At 40.9% G+C, this 17,906-nt stretch overlaps 1 protein-coding gene across 7 annotated transcripts in view; it reads left to right on the top strand.

The window, feature by feature from the left end:
- Window positions 1-17,906, top strand: part of CNOT4 (CCR4-NOT transcription complex subunit 4) — a 73,392-nt gene that overhangs the window by 16,459 nt on the left and 39,027 nt on the right. For all 7 annotated transcript variants that reach the window (XM_035551710.2, XM_035551729.2, XM_035551720.2 and 4 more), the window contains exon 2: window positions 16,038-16,281. In XM_035551710.2, the coding sequence (XP_035407603.1) occupies window positions 16,108-16,281 (174 nt within the window). In that variant the 5' untranslated portion in view covers window positions 16,038-16,107. The remainder of the gene's footprint in view (window positions 1-16,037; window positions 16,282-17,906) is intronic.

Genomic DNA, 17,906 nt, shown 5'->3' with positions numbered 1-17,906 from the left:
TAAAACACTTAATTGCTGTTCAGCACCTTGCAGATGAAGACTAAACCGCACTGCAAAGTCACTATTACAGGTTTGTAATCACATGCTAGCCCACACAAAAGTGGCAAGGCACGATGACCCATTGTTTTATTTTGTAATTTCTGCTTGCACGTTTCAAATGGAGCATCTGTGTTTAAGACTAATTTTGGAAGATTTTTGTCATCAAATTAAGCTCTGTGCTTAACTGCTCTCCTAAAGCAAATAATGCCTGGTGTTTGATCTGTTGTGTTGTGTGTCCTGTAGTTAACACATCTGGTAAGCATAAAGGTAAAAAAAAAAAAAAAAAAACACCCATTCGTAACTCATTATGGCTCGTTGTCGCTCATCCTCGTGGTGCCAAGACCCTGGAAATCTTGAATGCCAAAACAATAGATTAAGGGGATTATTTTTCTTGTTGAATGTAGCTGCTGAGCTTATTTAGGTTTGTTTGCATATTAATATTTCAAATACCTTGATTAGTGGGGATATGTGGCTGTTTATAATAGGGAAAATGGCTGGCGTACGTGATTAAAATTAAACTTCCAAGTGGTCTTCCTCTAACCTTGTATTGTCAGTTGGTTTTGAGATCACTTTTAGAATACACGTAAGTAATGTCATGGTTATATCCAAAATACGAACAGCGAGAAGCTTACTAAGCTGGAAAAGTAGACATAAATGACTGAGCTCTGAAATCTGAAGGGTAAGAGTAGTCAACCCCAAATCTAAAATACGGAGTTATAACAAGAGAAAAGGATGCTGCTTCAATGCTCACTGAATTCTGTTTTCTGTGGTTTTGTATGTGGAGCTGGCTGAAGTGAATAGCTCTGTTCAAAGCAGCTGCTGTACTTGGCCTGTGCAGCTAACAGAAGAAAAAATCTGGTTGCGGCCACTTCTCCTGTGTCTCCTGAATTTGGAAATTATTTGTTGTGTGATAGATTATTATGGTTCTTTCCAGTGTAAGGCTTGTTTGGGATATATTGCCCATTCAAATGCAGTTCAGTGGTAATAACTTTCAGAATAAAGCACCTGAACTTTATTTCTTGATGACCTGCTGTGATATATTTTTACATGAGCTCAGCTTCTCTAGAAAAAGTCTAATCTGAGAACTCTGCTCTGTCTATGACCAGCGTCTTGCAAGATAGTGTTTTACTGCAAGGCTCCAGTTGGTTGCCATACTGACCAAGAAACTAAGATGTTCTTTCTGCATTTTTATCTTCTAGTTATCTTCTAGGACTTGCTAGTTTGAGATGACTTCCTTTGAATCTCTGGTTCTGACTTCTTTAGCCTAGGCAGAACCATGATGCTTCTGGCACTGGTTTGCACCAAGGTTTTTGGTGACTATCACTGTGCTGGCCGTGCAGTCTGGCACTGGGACAGATCACAGTAAACAAACTCTAGTTGTCTTGGAGTGGAGAAACTTGGAGCCAATATAAGGATACAGGCCAAAAAAATCCTTTCCTAGTCTGAGACATTATCATCTCTGGCCCCCAACGCAAAAATCTGTTACTCATGGCAGACAGCTATGTTTCTTCCTATGCTTCTTCCCGTGGGGGGTGAATAAGGGCAATGATAATCGAGCCAAGGGTTTTCAGAAGGAGCTGTAGCCATTCAGAGAGGCCATGGCGATATACTAGGGCTTGTTTTGGGTGGGTTTTCTTACGTTTGTTTGGTGTGCGTGTTTTTGTTTTTTGGGGTTTTCTTTGGTTTGTGTTTTCTCCCTCCTCCCTGGTCCCAGAATCTTTAATCATGTCAACTTGGGTGATGTGAAACTAATGCAGTAAACTACCTTTTTGTAAAGGCAAGGATCTTCTCGGGGAGACTACAAGGCAAACTCATTCAGCTTAACTTGTAGAAAGATAATATTTCACAGGTACACCCAGACTAATCAGCTCTTTCTAGCTTTTGCAGAATGTTTGGGGATGATCTTTCTCCACCTAGTGGGAGGTTTGATGTGGTGTTTGCTGCCAGGTGAGAAACTGGGACTGTTCTGTAGGCTGTTCAAACTGGGCTGACGAAGCCTCTCATCTGGGAGATATGAGGGGGAAAAGAGCAGTACGCGTAATTCCTTGCAGCCCAGAGTTCTGTGTACTGGCTGCTGTTCTTTGGTTCCAGCGCTGACTTCGGTCACTCTGCACATACAACTGTACTCTCTCTGCTGTTGAGAGTTGTTCCCTAGTAAGAAGGGACACCACCTGTGTGAAAAATATCAGAAAAGTCCTTCTTACCTGGCCATATGATGCCATGAAATCTACAGGCTGCAGATGAGCTGCTTTTCTTTCTTCTTTAAACAGTTAAGATTTCAGCTGTGGCTGTCACTATGGGTTGTGAGTTATAGTAGATGAGGAGGTCTGAGGTGCCTGGCTGTGGTTGTTGGAGAGACTGCTCTGTCAAGAAACAAAGCTTTGCTTATAAATCTAATTGCGATGTTGGTTGACTTGTAGTCATTGTACAAGTGAGCTTATAAAAATGCTGGTCAGCTCTGGAGATAGGAAGTGAAATTAAAAAGACATGGAAGGATTCTGGTTTCCAAACCAGTTCAAACTTAGTGGTGTGTGTTACAGGCTCTTTTCCTTCCTTTTGTGCTTCTGAAAGTGTGGAATTCACTTTGTAGTGAATTAGACCAACCCTGTGTGTGAACTGCTGTACTGGATCAGCATACAGTTGTCCAGTCTGGTGTCGTGGTGCGGTCAGCAACTAGTAGCAGCTGCTCTGCAGAGGAATATAAGACTGGCACAAACATGGTGATGCTTTCTGGTAGCAGTCCCGAAGTCTGTGCTTCTCCAGCTCAGGAAGTGTTTGGACCAGCAGCTTCCTTGGCAGTGTATTTTGTGCTTCACAGTATGAGAGAGATTCACTTAATGCTGCTGCTTCCACCCGTGTCAGGTTGTCTGATTGCTTTTAAACCTAAATGCCCTCATCTGCAACCTTCGACAGCAAGGGTTTTCACAGTTTAGCCAGGCACTGTGTGGAATATTACCTTCATTTGAGCACTTCTGTTGCTTCGTAACGTTTGCAGTCTCCTCTGTCTGTCTCTTCCATCCCACCTATTGCAGTGCCTCACATTCTCAGAACCCGGTTTTCCTGTGGGTTGGTCTCGTTCTCTGATACACCTGGTAATTCTGCTTATCTTTCTCTACCTTCTATTTTTTTTCCCACAAGCAGTGAGGAAAAGCAGAGTTACCCTGTGTGCAGGGTGTGAGTGCTCTGTAGACTTCTACAGCAGTGTGTTTGCTGCTTTTTTCGTAATCCCTTGTATTTAGTTTGGCTTCTGACTGGCTGATTAGTGAGCTGATGTTACAGGACGTAGTTGTTACGACAGCTCAGAAATCTTCTACCTTAAAATTAATTGGATTGACACATCGTTGTACTTATGTAGTAGTAGTTTTTCCTTGCTTGTGCTGCTTGGCGGCTGCTTGGCGTTTAGGAACAATGCGTCTTGTGCTACTTTTATCAGTCCTCAACTTCATGAGATTCTTCAGATTTCTGTCCTCGTCTTTATCATCTTTAGAGATAAATCCTTTTGCATAGAGAACAAAGAAGTAGACAAAAATTACTATCTCAGATCGCTACTGAATGTAATGACTGGTGTCTGTGGTGAGAGTCATGTGGAACCGCCATTGACTTCGCTTTTTGTACTTGGCTTCCAACTTTTTAAAATCAAGTCTTAATCCATGACAGGGTAGGTGCTTTTCTGAAAGCAGCCTAAATTCTTCAGAGAGCTCACTGGAACCTCATTGAAAGCCTTTTTGAAATGTAAGAAAAAAACAAAATTGTCCTTGTCCACATGATCTGTGGCTTTCCTCAGACTTATTTATGGGCAGTGACTTGTCTCCCCATGAACAGCTGGGTATTTTTCTCGTTTTGCCTGCTGACTGTCTAGCTCTAACTAGTGTAGCCATTGGACGTGATTACAGACTAAACCTTAAAAGCTTCAAGCTTTGCATCACTTGCTCACACCTGGAGAATCTGACCTGTTAGTGTTTATGGACAGATGCTTTGGGTGCTTAATATCTGGTTGGCAGCTGAAGTACAAGCATAACTCCGATTCTGTAGGCCCAGGGGGAGGAGACGCAAAAACATTAAAACCACTTATTTCCTCTGAAATATCTTAGCACTTTTCTAACCAAAATCGTGTACTTGTCATTTAATGAAAGAAAACAGAATCCCTTCTGAAAAGATTTTACTGTCAATTACTGTTCTTAAAAGTCTGCCTGTGGAGCTGCATGTTAAAGAGGATCTGTATAAACTCATGGGCAAAAATTTAAGTATAGGCTCAGGAGGTAAGAGCTGTGCTCCTCTTGTCACATGAGCAGCGTGTCCTTTTGATCACAGACTCTGACTTACTGTGAAGGTAAACCTGCAAGTAACTTCTCAACTAAACTTATAGAGAAAAACCCTGGAAAATTCGTAAGCAAAACAGCATTAAAGGTATACCAGAACTTGTTCTTTTGCTTGGAGCATTTGTTGAAGGATTTCTCTCACTGAAGTTTGATTCAAAATAATCTGATGAAGCATTAATTGTATTTGGTATTATAAATTTGAACTCCTCATTTGTCCTTAGTAAAGCTTGTATGTAGAAAAATTATCAGATAAAGAATCTACAGTTATTGAGGAAACGCTTTTGCCAATTTTTCAGTCTGTGTATATTAACACATCATGATTATATTCTAACAAGTGGAGGCAAGAGTTCTGATTCTATACTACTGCTTAATATTTTCAAGGTTTTTGCAATGCATAGTGGCTGCGAATTGCAATTCACACATGAACAGTCTGTTACGGGTTTCTAGATGTCTCTGTCTCTCTGAAACTGAGGGTTTTCCTTGAAAAATCAAAACGCAACTTGGTTAACTTCAGCGTAATGCTTCTAAGGAGGAAAAATAGCACAGCTTTGTTCTTCCTGTAGCAGGAACGCTTTGAACCATGGGGTTCTTTTGATTCTCTTATTCCCACCACCCCAGTCATATAGTAATAGCTAGACAAGATGTAACGGCTCATTTCATGTCAGACCTGTGTTTGGAAGTTCAAGTTGTCATATTGTAGTTGGTTGCACCGTATGTCTGCTCTGTGCCAGTGGGCTGTAGAGCACAGCATAGTAAAAAAATGTGATGTTCATGAAGAGAAATTACTGTTGTTACCTGATTTTTTTTTTTCTTAAAAGGAGGGAGGGGAAGCTATTTATCTTGGTTTGGCCATATGTAAACACTCACTAAAAAGCAGAATAGCCAATTCAGGTATAGAAATATTTTAAATGGCATAGTACAAAAAAAAGTGAAACAATAGTCAAACTACTAAGCAATAATGGTTTCTATTGCACTCTTATAAAAAGGAATGGCAGTAGTTACACAACTGCTTCTACACAGTGTCTTTAACTCCAGAAATAAGTGGTTTAATAGTTGCAAAATTTAACTTGTAGTGTTTGTTCCTCTTGGGACCCTTTCAAGAATCTGTTTAAGGTGATTAGCAGTCACTTCTTGATCATATTATCACTTCTGTTCTCTTGCTGTCTTCAGTTATAGCCAAGTGCTGCGGTAGCAGCCATCTGCTACTGTGAGGTTCCTTTCCCAGGCCCAACTGAAATACGGGAACTGGCTTGAAGGGGCGGTGGGGTGTGTGGCTCCTGCTGGCTTTCGGGGAGAGCAGTCTCAGCTCTGGAGGAGAGGTCTCTCTGCCATTCTGTCCGTTGCTTTCCTGGAGACACTTTTGAAACAATATAGATATACTTATATGTATAATGTTGGAGTGCTTTTCCCTTCTTTTTTGAGGTTTATAGAAACTTTCAGGAGTGAGACGTGTTTGCTGATATCAAATCTGTATCATTCATTCTGTCCTGCTTATCACAGTTCTTGATGTCCTGCGCAGGCTTCATTGCTTCACGGTATCCAAAGCAATACCTTGAATTGGCAGGAATAAACGGCAGCCTGGAGAATCAGAAGATAATTGACTCTTTTTGTAAAGAGTCCACATAATTCCAGGATGAAACGAAGAGTAAGAATTTCCCTTAAGGAGTTACGGTTGTACTTCAAGTACAACCTACTACTAGACCCAAGGGAAGGCATTGGTGTAGGTGCTTCACAGTTTCTGAACGGGAAAATGACAAGAAAAAGTTTGATGTACGTGTACAAAACTAAGCAGGCACATTCAGTCTGGTGCTGTATGTGGCTGTTGCTTTGTTAGTCATGCAGAATGCTGCACGCCAGCCCTCTGTTCTCTGGCATCAGCCGCCAGGGAGTTTCAAGATGGAGCTGTGGGCACTGAGGACTGCATGGACTTTGACAAAGAGTTTTTATTCTTCTGAGCTCAATGCGTTGCATTATTACTTGAGATCAGCAGAAGCACTCAAGCTGGAATCAGAGCTCATCCAGAACCTATAGATGAGCTGCATAAGGCTTCCTCTGTGCAGACTTCTCCATCTAAGCCTCATTTTGGTCCTCCTCTCCCCTCCGATCTAGCCTGAAGTATTTGTGCTTATTTTTTTAGGGGTTATGAGAAAACATGGAAGACCTATCACTGTTGCTAAGAAAACAATTAGGGCAATATTATGTTCATGTTTGCTGCTTAAACTGACTCAAAACCAGCATAATAAGTCTGTTGCTCTGTAATAACTAAAGGTCAAGTTATCCTTTTGTTCTATCTTGAAAATGTTGAACTACTCCAAGAGCTGGAGCCTAGAATAAATAATACCTTAATCGAGAAGTTGGGGAGAAAGCAAATCAACACTAGTTTATCATCCATTTTCACAAAGGTTGTTAATGACGAGTTTTAAATGCCTACGTAACTTTGATCAGAATTATATAAAATGTGTTGCCCCTTCTCAGATTCTCGTGGTGTTCAGATTCTTATGCTTTCCTGACTTCAAGGTTGCTGATGAATGGAGCTGTGGGGCTGTCACTAACATTGGCTGCATCTTCCATACCCTGTTTTTGAAGTGTGTTAATCTCTGCCTCAGAGTGAATAATTCTTTTGCTTTATTCGTGTCTTGGTAATACTGAAAAGGAGTTACCCATTCACTTATACACTGTTCAAGAAAAGCATCTGAAGCAGTTGGGAATTAAGAATAAATAATGTTCTAGGGGGCCCTCAACTGCAGGCGAGGCTGATGGGGAACTAGAACCCATCTCCCACCCTACTTAGGGATAAACAGGAAGTTTACTTCTTGCCATGTGGTTTGTTGTGAGAGGACTGTTTCCTTAATAGTGCTAATATGGCTGATAAACCTTCTATTTTGTCGTCACTTAATACTGATGTGACAACTCCGCAATGCATGTGGAAGAGTTAAGGAGTTTAGAAGGTTCCTGAGACAGCTGGGAGAGACAAAAAGCCGCAACCTGGTGTCACCCGGTCTTCCATCTTACACCCAGTTTTCTGCAAGTCGTTTGGGGAATTCTGTTGGGCAAAAAGAACCTGTCTATAGTCAATAATACTACGGTTAAGTGTGTGCCTCTTTGCTGTGATCAGCTTTTATGCCCCTCTCCTGTGCCCCTGCCCCCTACTCTTAGAATTAACTGTTAAAATTAAGTATTACTTCCAAGATAACTTCAGAAGTCTGTGGTGAGTACTAGATACTGTTCTCTGAAGAGCAAAAATAACAGATGGTTAAAAATTAGAGGTCCTTGAATACTTTAACTTGCGTAGAAATCTGGAGAGAGAATGTCATGCATAGTATGCCTTAGCTCAAATTGCATTTTCCTTAGCGAAGGTTTCTGTAACTGCTGCTTCAAGGGGCAAATAACAGATAATAGTTATGCTATTGAAGAAGGTATTTATCTAGTAGATAATGGTCTCTGGAGATATGTTTGCAGGAGGTTTAGCTGCATTTTTCATTAATTTGGATAACTTTCATATTAATTCCTGGATATTTAAAGGCTAAAAGGTTTTTATGTAGTACAACTGTATTAATTACTGAATATGGTTGGACAGGTGGGCTCTGACTTCTAAAGATGCTGCAGTGATCTTGTTCATGCTGCACCATGAAAATGCAAATGAGTCTTTTTAATGTAAAAGCTGAGCTGTCCTTTAATGCAAGTGTTATTTTTTTTTTAATTGCATGTGTTTCTTTTGGAGCATACTGCGTTGATGGTGCTCTGTGTTAGAGTGTACTTCAGTGAGGATGCGACTTGCTTTTCAGGCATCCTTTCAGATCAGCTCATTGTAATAGTAAGCGTATATGAACAAATGCAGCTGGAGCAGCAGGTCAAAAAAAAAAGTGCAGGTCAAAAATAAGTCCTAAGTTATCCAGATGATAGCTGCTGGCAGAATGTTGCAAACTGTTGTCTTAATACAGTCTTGCAACTTCAAGTAGGGTGATTTTTGTGAGAGAGAACTCCTGGGTCGTCACTTTAAAGGCTGTCAAGCTCTTCAGAATTGAGCTTTTTTTATGATTGGATCTGGGAATAGTGGCTATTATTATTAAGTATGCAATCTAATACAGGCTAGCACAAGATGTTTTCATTATAGAATGGCATATTCTTACCTCTTCTTCAGTGGGGAAGGAAACAAACTGAGTCCAATAGCCAGGAGCCTGGAGCAAACTGGGTTTCTCCTCTATTGAGTGAAGACATCCTAGGAAAATATGAATGGGTTGAATGGCATCAGGAAGACCTATGAAAAGTGGGAGACAGGGAGAGGGCTGCTTGGGAGATGAGCAAAGAGTTGAACTACTCCTGGGGAGAGGGAGATGAATGGGCTGAAGTGCTGGGCAAAAGGGGAAGGGTAGAACTGACATGGTGGCCTGACCCCGTCAGTTGTGTTTTTTATCTTCAGGGGTAAGAGCATTGGGAAAATTGGATGTTGGAAACTTCAATTAAACACATGAGGTCCAGTTCAGTGAAATACAGCTGCCATCACTAAGTCTCTGTGCCTTGCTGCAGGGAGCTTGAGTAGATGGACAGCATTAGCCAGCTACAATAACATTAAGCACTTGGTCTGCCAGGGTACTCTGCACTGGTGTTGAATTCTCTTTATGTTAGTGACTACCTTTACAATTAAATGCTGTCATATCACAAATTACTGCATGTATACGCATTAACAAAGCTTTTAATCTCTAAACCCTCTGTCTCCTACAAAGTGCTTTATTTTGCCAAAATACCGTTCTCATTGTCTGATAATGTTTCTGTACTAGAATGTAGATCTTGTACAATGAAATCAATATGCTAGAGCGCATACACAGAGAAAACTGGTATATTAGGACTTGGAAAGAATATTCTACTTTCCAATGCTAGTGTTCCTTTACAGAGTTACAAGGAGAACAGAAGTGATTGTGCCCATCCGTAATGAGATTTAGGGAGTTCAGGGTGGTTTGGAACTTGCTTCATGTTTAATGGCAGGTGATAGATCTATTTTCTTTTTTCTTGCGTGATGTTTTTGGTGTATGCAACACTTCATGATAATTCGTGGTACATAACTTGCTGTATGCACATCTGTATAGATATGGCTTTTGTTCCTACTGTTGTTTAAGCATTTCCTGCTTATGGTCTGAGGAATGGAAGTTAATCATGTCGGGATATATATTCCCATATTGGGTGGTCACTGTCTGTGACACAAGCTTTCGAAGTGTCTGACTTTTTAATTGTGTACCCTGCTTCTGATTCATTATCCAGGTGCTTTTGACATGTTGTATTTACATGTAGTGGAGGTATAGGTACAAAAAGATCAAATGGGGACATGTAGAAAGAAAATAAAGAACAGTAGTGTTCAAGTTCTAACATGAATTAGAAATTGATGGGAAATTATACAGTTACAGGCCAATCTTGTGCTTTTAATTTTGATGAATGAATCAGCCTAGATGGTAGAATAACGTTTGCTTGTTGCATCCAAAGTTTTATTGTGGGTGAATGTCTGAATCTTATTTGGCCTATTTTTTTCTGAATAAAACTTCACACCTTGATTCCGTTCATGCTTTTTAAGGAAGTTACTTATTTGAGTAAATAATCTCTTAACAGGTATTCATGCGTCATTGGTAGTATGTAGCCCTTTATGCATAAAAGCTCCAAGTCCTATAACAATAAGCCTACAGTGAACAATTCTTGGCTCAGTTTACATCAGGGCAAATCATTTTTTATGGTACAAAACTTTTTTTGCCACCAAAAGTGTCTTAATCCAGTGTGAACACCAAGTATTTTTGTAGAGAAAGATTAGTACCCCTTTCATTTAGCAGCTGCCACCTGACTTCTCTTTTTGTTATTAGGCTGCCTTGAGGGCATTGTGTTGAAAGCTGTGAGTCGAGTTCTTTGGCTGATTTTTGCACTGTTGCTGAATGTGTTGCTTGAGCAGTTGCTATCCCCAGTTGCTCATTTCTACGTCTTTGCTGTGCTGATGTAAGCTTTTGCATGGCTGTGTGACGAACTGGACAGGGAGTTGATTTAGGTAAAATATCAGCCAGCAAAAATAGGCTATTTCTTGGTCTCGCTGGTTCAAGAGACAGTACAAGTGCTTAGGCTGGCAGAATTCAAAGAGATGGACAAAGAGAAGGAATGACCAGTCTGAGAACACACAAGAGGGCTCCTCAGGCACCTGCAGGGTGGCCTAGAGCACAGGAATCTTCAGACTTCAGTTTTGGCCTCTTTCATGAACCTTCTCTGTCTCAGTTGAGAGTTAACTTGGATGAACTGGAGCTTCCTTGCTTGTCACTGAAGTGTCTTAGCTCTGAGTAACAGTACCAAAAACCTGTCAGGAAAAGCCAGCTTTCAGCACTCCTGCCCAGTCTCCTGAAGTAGTGTTACTAACCAGGGAACTGAAGCAATCACCATGTGTTGCTGTGGATTAAGAGGCTGGGGGGGAAAGGGATTGCTCTCCTGTAGACATCCTGAAAATTACAGGTGAGCATAGATAGTGTGTCAGAGGGATGGCCTGGAGAAGGTCCCCAGACTTCTGAATCGTGTGCATGGCCAGGAGGTTTAGTGACTAGGTTCATGTTTTGGGACGTGCATATCTGATCTTCCTCTGCCACAGGTTTTCTGTGGGGCTTTGAGTGGCTTGCTGGATCTCCCTCAGTTCTGTGTGCTTAGAAGTAAAAAACGTACCTTTCTGTGCAGCCTGTTTCTGAACGGCTTTGATGTAAACCTTGCAGTGGTCACCGTGACAGCCTTTAGTACATTAGGAGATAAGAGGAAATGGGGCTGCTTTGCTGTCAGCAGAAGTACCCATGGAAGGACCTAGTCCAGCTGAGGGCTTCTGAAACAAAGGCTGGCGCTGCCTTGCCCTGCCTGGAGGAGAGTGCTGTGCTGAGGGAGCTGCTGCTCTGCTAGGTCAAGGAAGCGGGGTAATCCATTATAATTCATGTTCTACCTTTCTACCTCCAGCTTTTAAACGGGATCACGGTAGAGATTAGGTTTGAAAAGGGAATTGATCCATCCTCGTTGTGTTGAGGGGAGTTTCCAGTGGGCTGCCTTTTGTGTGAAGTTACACAGGCAGAATCCCCAGCTCATTTCTGAGACTTCTCAGGGCCTGACAAGTTTCAAAAGATAGAAGGCTGTGAAAAAATGTCTGAGTTTGTTTGCGCAAGTTTAACCAACCTTTACTAAAGGTTCAGTGCATAGAGTCCGACCTGTTTCCCTTCAAGTGTCGGGTATGTTTGAACTTCACGTGAAACATTAGCTAACGCACGCCTGGATTTTTGTCCTTCAGGAGGCCTCCAAATATTTTCTAGGATGTGGGTCTTTTACTTAAGCTTATCTTGACTTGATTTTTGACAACTTCTGATTGTGATATTAGTGTCTTAAAGCAAGTAGCAAGGCTTGATTCAGCCCATTGTCTGATAAAGGAAGAAGGCATCTGTACCCTGTGGAGCTAGCTGCCCTCCTGAAAGAGGAATTAAGGAACACTTTTTCCTAAAATGAACTGCTAGCAAGTAGAAATCTTCTAGTATTTATCATAAGAAGATGGGTTCTGTTTCTGTCAAGTCTTGAATAGGTGTCCTCGATGAAAAAAGAACGGATAAGAAGCAAGTGCTTTCCTCCTGCTCTCCTTTAAGACCCTCTTTTAAAACTCAGTAATGAAGATGAAGATAACCTGTAGGAAGCTAAATTTGCTCACCTCAAGTGAAAAAGAAAATGGCAGCGTCTGCATGCTAAATGGATTGAAATAACTGCTAGTGTTAAAGTTAAAAAATATTTTTCACTTTGCATGCTGGTTTGGAAAAGAAAGGAACTTTATAGTAGTATGCCTTATCCCTTCTACAGTACCAACTACTTGTTTCTCTATTCTGGTTATTACCTATTACAAAATCACTAGCTCTAAGAGATGCTGCTGGACGTTGTCCACCTTTGCTCCGTCCTTGTGTGTGTGAATATTTTGGCACAGTCTTCTATAAACAGGATGTGGAGCTGCCGGAGTGCTGTTTGACTGCAGTTGTCAGTGCTGTGGAAAGAGCACGGACAAATCCTAGCTGCTTGCATTTTGTGTGTGTGTATGCACATGTGCACAACCTTCTTCCCTTTTTCCTGAGATGCTGTTAAATTGATCTCTGGGAACTTGATCCCAAAGACCAAATACTGTAGATTAAATACAGCAGGTAGTTCTGCCTTTTGTGTCTTGCTGTCACTGCATTACTTTTATTATGATGTTAATCTTGAAGGCTATTCCAACAACTTCATTCTGAGCTGACCAGTTAAACTAGTAGCTTGGTAGCTTTGTACGAACAATGCATTTAATGCTGCCTCACTCTGCACGTTACTCTTCTGGGCTTGAAAAACTGAGCACTGTTCTGATGCAGAACTGGTACACAGTCCCTGGTATATAAAGCCTCCTGAAATGGAGACACTTCTTTGGAGAGGATCTTTAAATAGGATGCTTGAAAAATAGGATGCTTGAACGGTCTTTCCCCAGGTAAATAAATACTGCTTTTCACTTAGTTTCAAGAAACATGGCATACAGCTGTTCTTTACTCCTAGTTGTAAAATAACAGGCCATTTACTGACTGAAGCAAGCTATTGGCATTATTGCAAGCAGCTGCTGAACTCTTAGTGTTAACTTAAACAGCTCATAAATGTTAATCACGTTGCAATTTTCTTAGAGCTTGTCTGCATATCCTAGAGGCACTAGCTAATGTCACACTCTTTTCACATGAACCGATAACATTTCCTAGCAGAGATTCCAAATAGGAAAGTTATAACTCAGTAGTTTTATTGTGATAGCTGAAGTTCTTCAAAGCTGTGCTTCTAACTACAACTGCACTAGTACTAGTATGGATTTATTAGATATGTTTCAGTAGACTCAAAGTAGCTGGACGTGTAGTGGAATGAGTTCAGGCTTGATCGGACTATGCTGTTTGCTTTCCGACCCGTTGTTTGGAGTTCTATGACAAAGTCATATCCAACTTGAAACTTTTTGAACAAAATCTGTGTAGTTTATTGCATGCTTTGGTTTAATGTCACTTTTGTGTTGTAATGGTTTTGCTGCTATATAGATGTGAGAAGTTTGTTATAAGAAATTTAACTCACATACAGGCATTGCGAAAGGTATAAAGGTTGCTGTAGAAATGTGTGTTAAGTTATATGCATAACAAGCAATTAAACAGTGTGCTGTGGCCTTTTAACAGTCCCTCTGACCCTTCAACCGATGAAAATGGGTTTTACAAACAAGACAGAGCTCCTGGGCAAGCTAATCCTTTCTTTCTTTCAGGCCAGATTCTGTTCTGTCTAAACACTAATAAGGCCCCATGATGTGGTTTTGAGGTGGTTAAAGTGATTGTTATATACCACCAAAGAAATCATGGATAATTAAATAAAAACCTGCTATGTTATTGTAGGAGTTAACACTTTGATTTCAATCACTGTGAAGGTCAGAAAGAGGACAGCGTTGTTGCTAGTACATGCCACGTGAGGAAAATAATGCTTACTGCATCTAAAATCTGTTCCTCCATCCTTACTTTATGTGAGCATTTAATGAGACTTTAAGCTGTTTTTTTAAGGTAGTGCTATGTGTTCACCATAATTGTATGTTGTACCTTGAGGCAGTATGTGCTCTGAGAATAGCCTCAACTGCAGTTAGTCTAGGCTGCTGGTATCAGCTGGTGAACACACCTGGCTGCAATGCAACTGTTCTGTGTAAGGCTATATGCTCTTTCTGCCCTGCTGTGTATTTGGTGCTGTGGTTGCGTGTGTGCGCTGTTCCTCTTCGGGGTTCTCTCCTGGCCACCTGCAGAAGAATTTCTGTGGGGAACAGGGACAAGCTTTGCATGCTGATGCTGAACTGATCCTGTCCTGTAAAGTGAGAGGTCCCAACTTTAACTGGAACCTCGTGGGCTTTACAAGATAGACTTTATGCAAGGAAGAGTGGTTTAGAGTCAGAAGATCATAAACAGAACTGTTTTTTGTGGTCGTGAGTACTGAACCAAAGATGTGTAAGGCTAAGACTCCAGTGTATGGAAATCTGTGAGCCAGGGGGTTGGTCTCAAAACCTGTATTTACAAGGATGGGAGTAAATGTCATTCTTCCAGTAGGTGGACGTAAGAATTTCTCTGGACTTGCTCCTAAAAGCCTGGGGGAAGATTGGATAGTACATGATCTAATGTTTTTGGAAAGTAATGAAATGGAAAACTCAGTGGGAAAGTGGAGAAGACTTCAGATTGTGTGTGTGGTTAAATCCTAAATACAGTTGCATAATAGCATGCAAGAAGGGGGAGCTAGAGAGTAGTGCTTGACAACTTCGTACTTTGCTCAGCATGGCACTTGTTGCTAATTTCTTGGTAAAATTCTGACTGAGCAAAGCATTAGTGCAGGAAGCTCAGGAATACGCAGAGGAAACACGTCTGTTTGGGGGAAGGTGTAATTGAAAAAGAATTTTGGATTTTTGAAGTTTGAGCTTGCCTATTTGTAAAAAGGTACGCATGTGTTAAAGATAGTATGACCAGCCAGCTGTTGATTCTGGTCATGTATTTCTCAATGCTTGGGGCAAGGAGGGCTGTATCTGTAGGTGTAACTGGCATATCAGTCATGCTTTTCAGGGGGGTTTCTAGTTGTGTGGTTTTATCTCCAGAAGAAGTACAGAATTAAAGTGAAGTAATAAAATTAGGTGCCTTATACACGTGTGTTTCCTGCAGCAGGTAAAGATGACTTGCTGAGACTAGATACCACTTCAAATATCCACACTTCTAGTTCACGAGAGGGGGGGGGAAAAACACAAAACTGATTGAATATCTCAGTGAGGACTATGTCCTTTTTGAGTGTGACAGCAACTCTTTGTTCTTCATTCTTAAACTAATCGAATGGAAGCATACTCAAATGATTGAGCTTAAGAAATGAGCTTAAGTAGTGAATTTTGAAGAAAACATGCATTTTGGTTCTTTTTCAAAATTCTGATCCAGAAATATTGTACTGTCTGCTTCCCTAGTTAGAACTAGGATGGCTTTTCTTTGAGCATGTGTATATATTTGGACTTCGGTGTGAATTAGGTGCTGATGAAAAGCATAAATGACTTGACAAAAGTTGTCTGATGCGTACAGAAAGTTGTATACCTTATAAACCTTGGCAAACACTATTTAAAAATTAATCTCAAGGTTTGGTCTCTGTACCAAAAAAAATGGGATGGACAATGAAATGAACCATTCTGTGTAAGAAGCTTTCATCGTTTCTGTTCAATAATTCTGTAGCCCCACTGAAAAGTCTGAATGGATGACCTAAATGTTGTTCCAAATCCCTGAGTGGAGGAATAAATTGGTCTTGAACTTGAAGTCCTGAGTTGAATTTGTAGAAGACTTGAAGCAAGCAGTCACTAAAAGGAGCTGGCAGAACTTAAGCATACATCATACACTCCAAGTATTTCCTTGTGACTGTACAGCTTGAAACACAGGCTAGTCAAAAAAGCGTTTGCCTATCCAGGTAGGGGAGGCACATCACCAATAGCATCTTTCATATTACTTGTGTGGCTCATAAGTGGGAAGACGGACTCAAGTTATTAGCAGGTAGCTTGTGTTTTTGTAGATAACTTGTGTGGGGAGAAGGCAAGTGGTGGAGAACGGAAATATTAAGAGGTGCAAAACAAAGGTTGTCAAAAGTACTAATTGCTTCTTTTTTTTCTTGCAGACTTTCAAGTGCTGACCTTCTTTATCTATTAAGTTATTATAAACTTTTGCTGCTCTGCGAACATATAAAGATGTCTCGCAGCCCTGATGCTAAGGAAGACCCTGTGGAATGCCCCCTTTGCATGGAGCCTCTGGAGATTGATGACATCAACTTCTTCCCTTGCACCTGTGGCTACCAAATCTGCCGTTTCTGTTGGCATCGTATCCGCACTGATGAGAATGGACTTTGTCCTGCTTGCAGAAAGGTAAATACCCTGGAACAGCGGCTTGCCTTGCACGTATCACAAGGCTCTTGCGTTGTGTTGGTACCAAAGACATCCTTTTCCTTCGGGGAAACATTCTTCTAGTAATGGCGTAGCTCAAGGGTGAGGTGTTGGATCTTTCAGATTCTGTCTGCATACGTGTCGAAGCCATTGTGCAACTGCTAGTCTTGGTTTGTTAAATTCAGAACTGGATTAATAGGGGAAGCTGTGGATCAGAACCAAGGCATGCTGATGCTGGGAGAACTGCCAAAAGTAAAAAGTCCTGTGATTTGGGGTGCTCATGCATTGCCAGAGTCTTTTCAGGAAGGACAGTGAGGATTCCAGCATCAGGGGTTTGCTGAGGGCCCAAGGTTCAGCTAAACTAGCCGAGCTGTCTGAGGCAAGCTTATAAATCACCTGCTTGTTTTGTGGCACTGGAGCTCTTAATCCATTTTTCTGGACACTAAACTTGTAAACGTTTTGGAAAATATATCCAATGGTGATAAATTTTAAAGCTTCTCAAAATCTAGGCTAAGTCTAATTGTCTAGCATTCTGATCTTGTTGCCAAATGCTTAAAGGTAGTACGTTGAGAGTCACAGTTAATTTCTCCCTATCTCTTAATTGATACGTGGCTGGTACTGCAGTTGGCCACTTTTTCCTTTGAATTATTTTCTTCCTCCTTAGTGTTTTGCTTAGCCTTATTACTTCCTTATCATCAATGTTTAGTATAAAATTCTTTCTTGATATCTTCTCTAATTCTAACGATACTCCTTGATTGTAACTTTCTTGCCTGGCCTTCCTCTTTGTCTAATCGCAGCTACTTACGTCTGCTCTTTCTCCTCTTATTTAATTGTGATCCTATCCTCAGTTTATGCCTTTGGCTTCCTGTCTCATGTTACAGCTCCTTTCTCAGACCCTGAGTAATCTTACTTGAGTTCACTATCTTCATTCACTGCCACAGCTTTCTATAAGCACTTCCAGTCATTTTCTTGCTGTTCTTTTGAGCTTCGGCTACACTAGAGCTCTCGCTGCTAACCTGTGTTTGGATGCCTCGGCTATCCTGCAGCAACATAAGTTTGTTAACAAATTGCACAGATTTGCTGCAGTATTTGAGCTGTATAATCTACAAGGAGGATCTACCTGTCATCGCCAAATTGGTCTCCACATATGATACCTGCTGTAGATGACACATGCTGTTATAGTAGTTCTTATGGTACAAGCAAATGTCTACTCTGCTGGTACAAACATGAGATTTCTGGAATTTCCTTGTCTGTGTAAGTTGCTTCATGTACCTGGATTTATTATGCTACTCTTTGCCAACAACTGTTTCAGTCATCTCTGATCATTTATTATTGGAAGTTTGTGGAATATATTGGAAAAATCACAGAATCAGCACGGTATTCACTTCCTCTGGGTATCTGTGGATTCTTTGACATACGGATACAGCCACAGCTGAACTACCTTGTGGAATAATTTGGCATGTGATTGGATATGCAAATATTTTGCGGAGTTGGATACAATTTGATCAGAAAAACAGTTCTGGGAGAAAAGCTGCAATGAGTACTACCTTCAGAAGGAAGCACGCCAACTATTCCAGGAGAGCAAGGAGACTTCTTTCACAGTAGAC

This window comes from Cygnus atratus, chromosome 1, assembly GCF_013377495.2.
Source record: "Cygnus atratus isolate AKBS03 ecotype Queensland, Australia chromosome 1, CAtr_DNAZoo_HiC_assembly, whole genome shotgun sequence".
In the NCBI taxonomy this organism is placed as follows: Eukaryota; Metazoa; Chordata; class Aves; order Anseriformes; family Anatidae; genus Cygnus; species Cygnus atratus.
The sequence above is the reverse complement of the archived record's forward strand: the minus strand, read 5'-3'. Positions and strand labels throughout refer to the sequence as shown.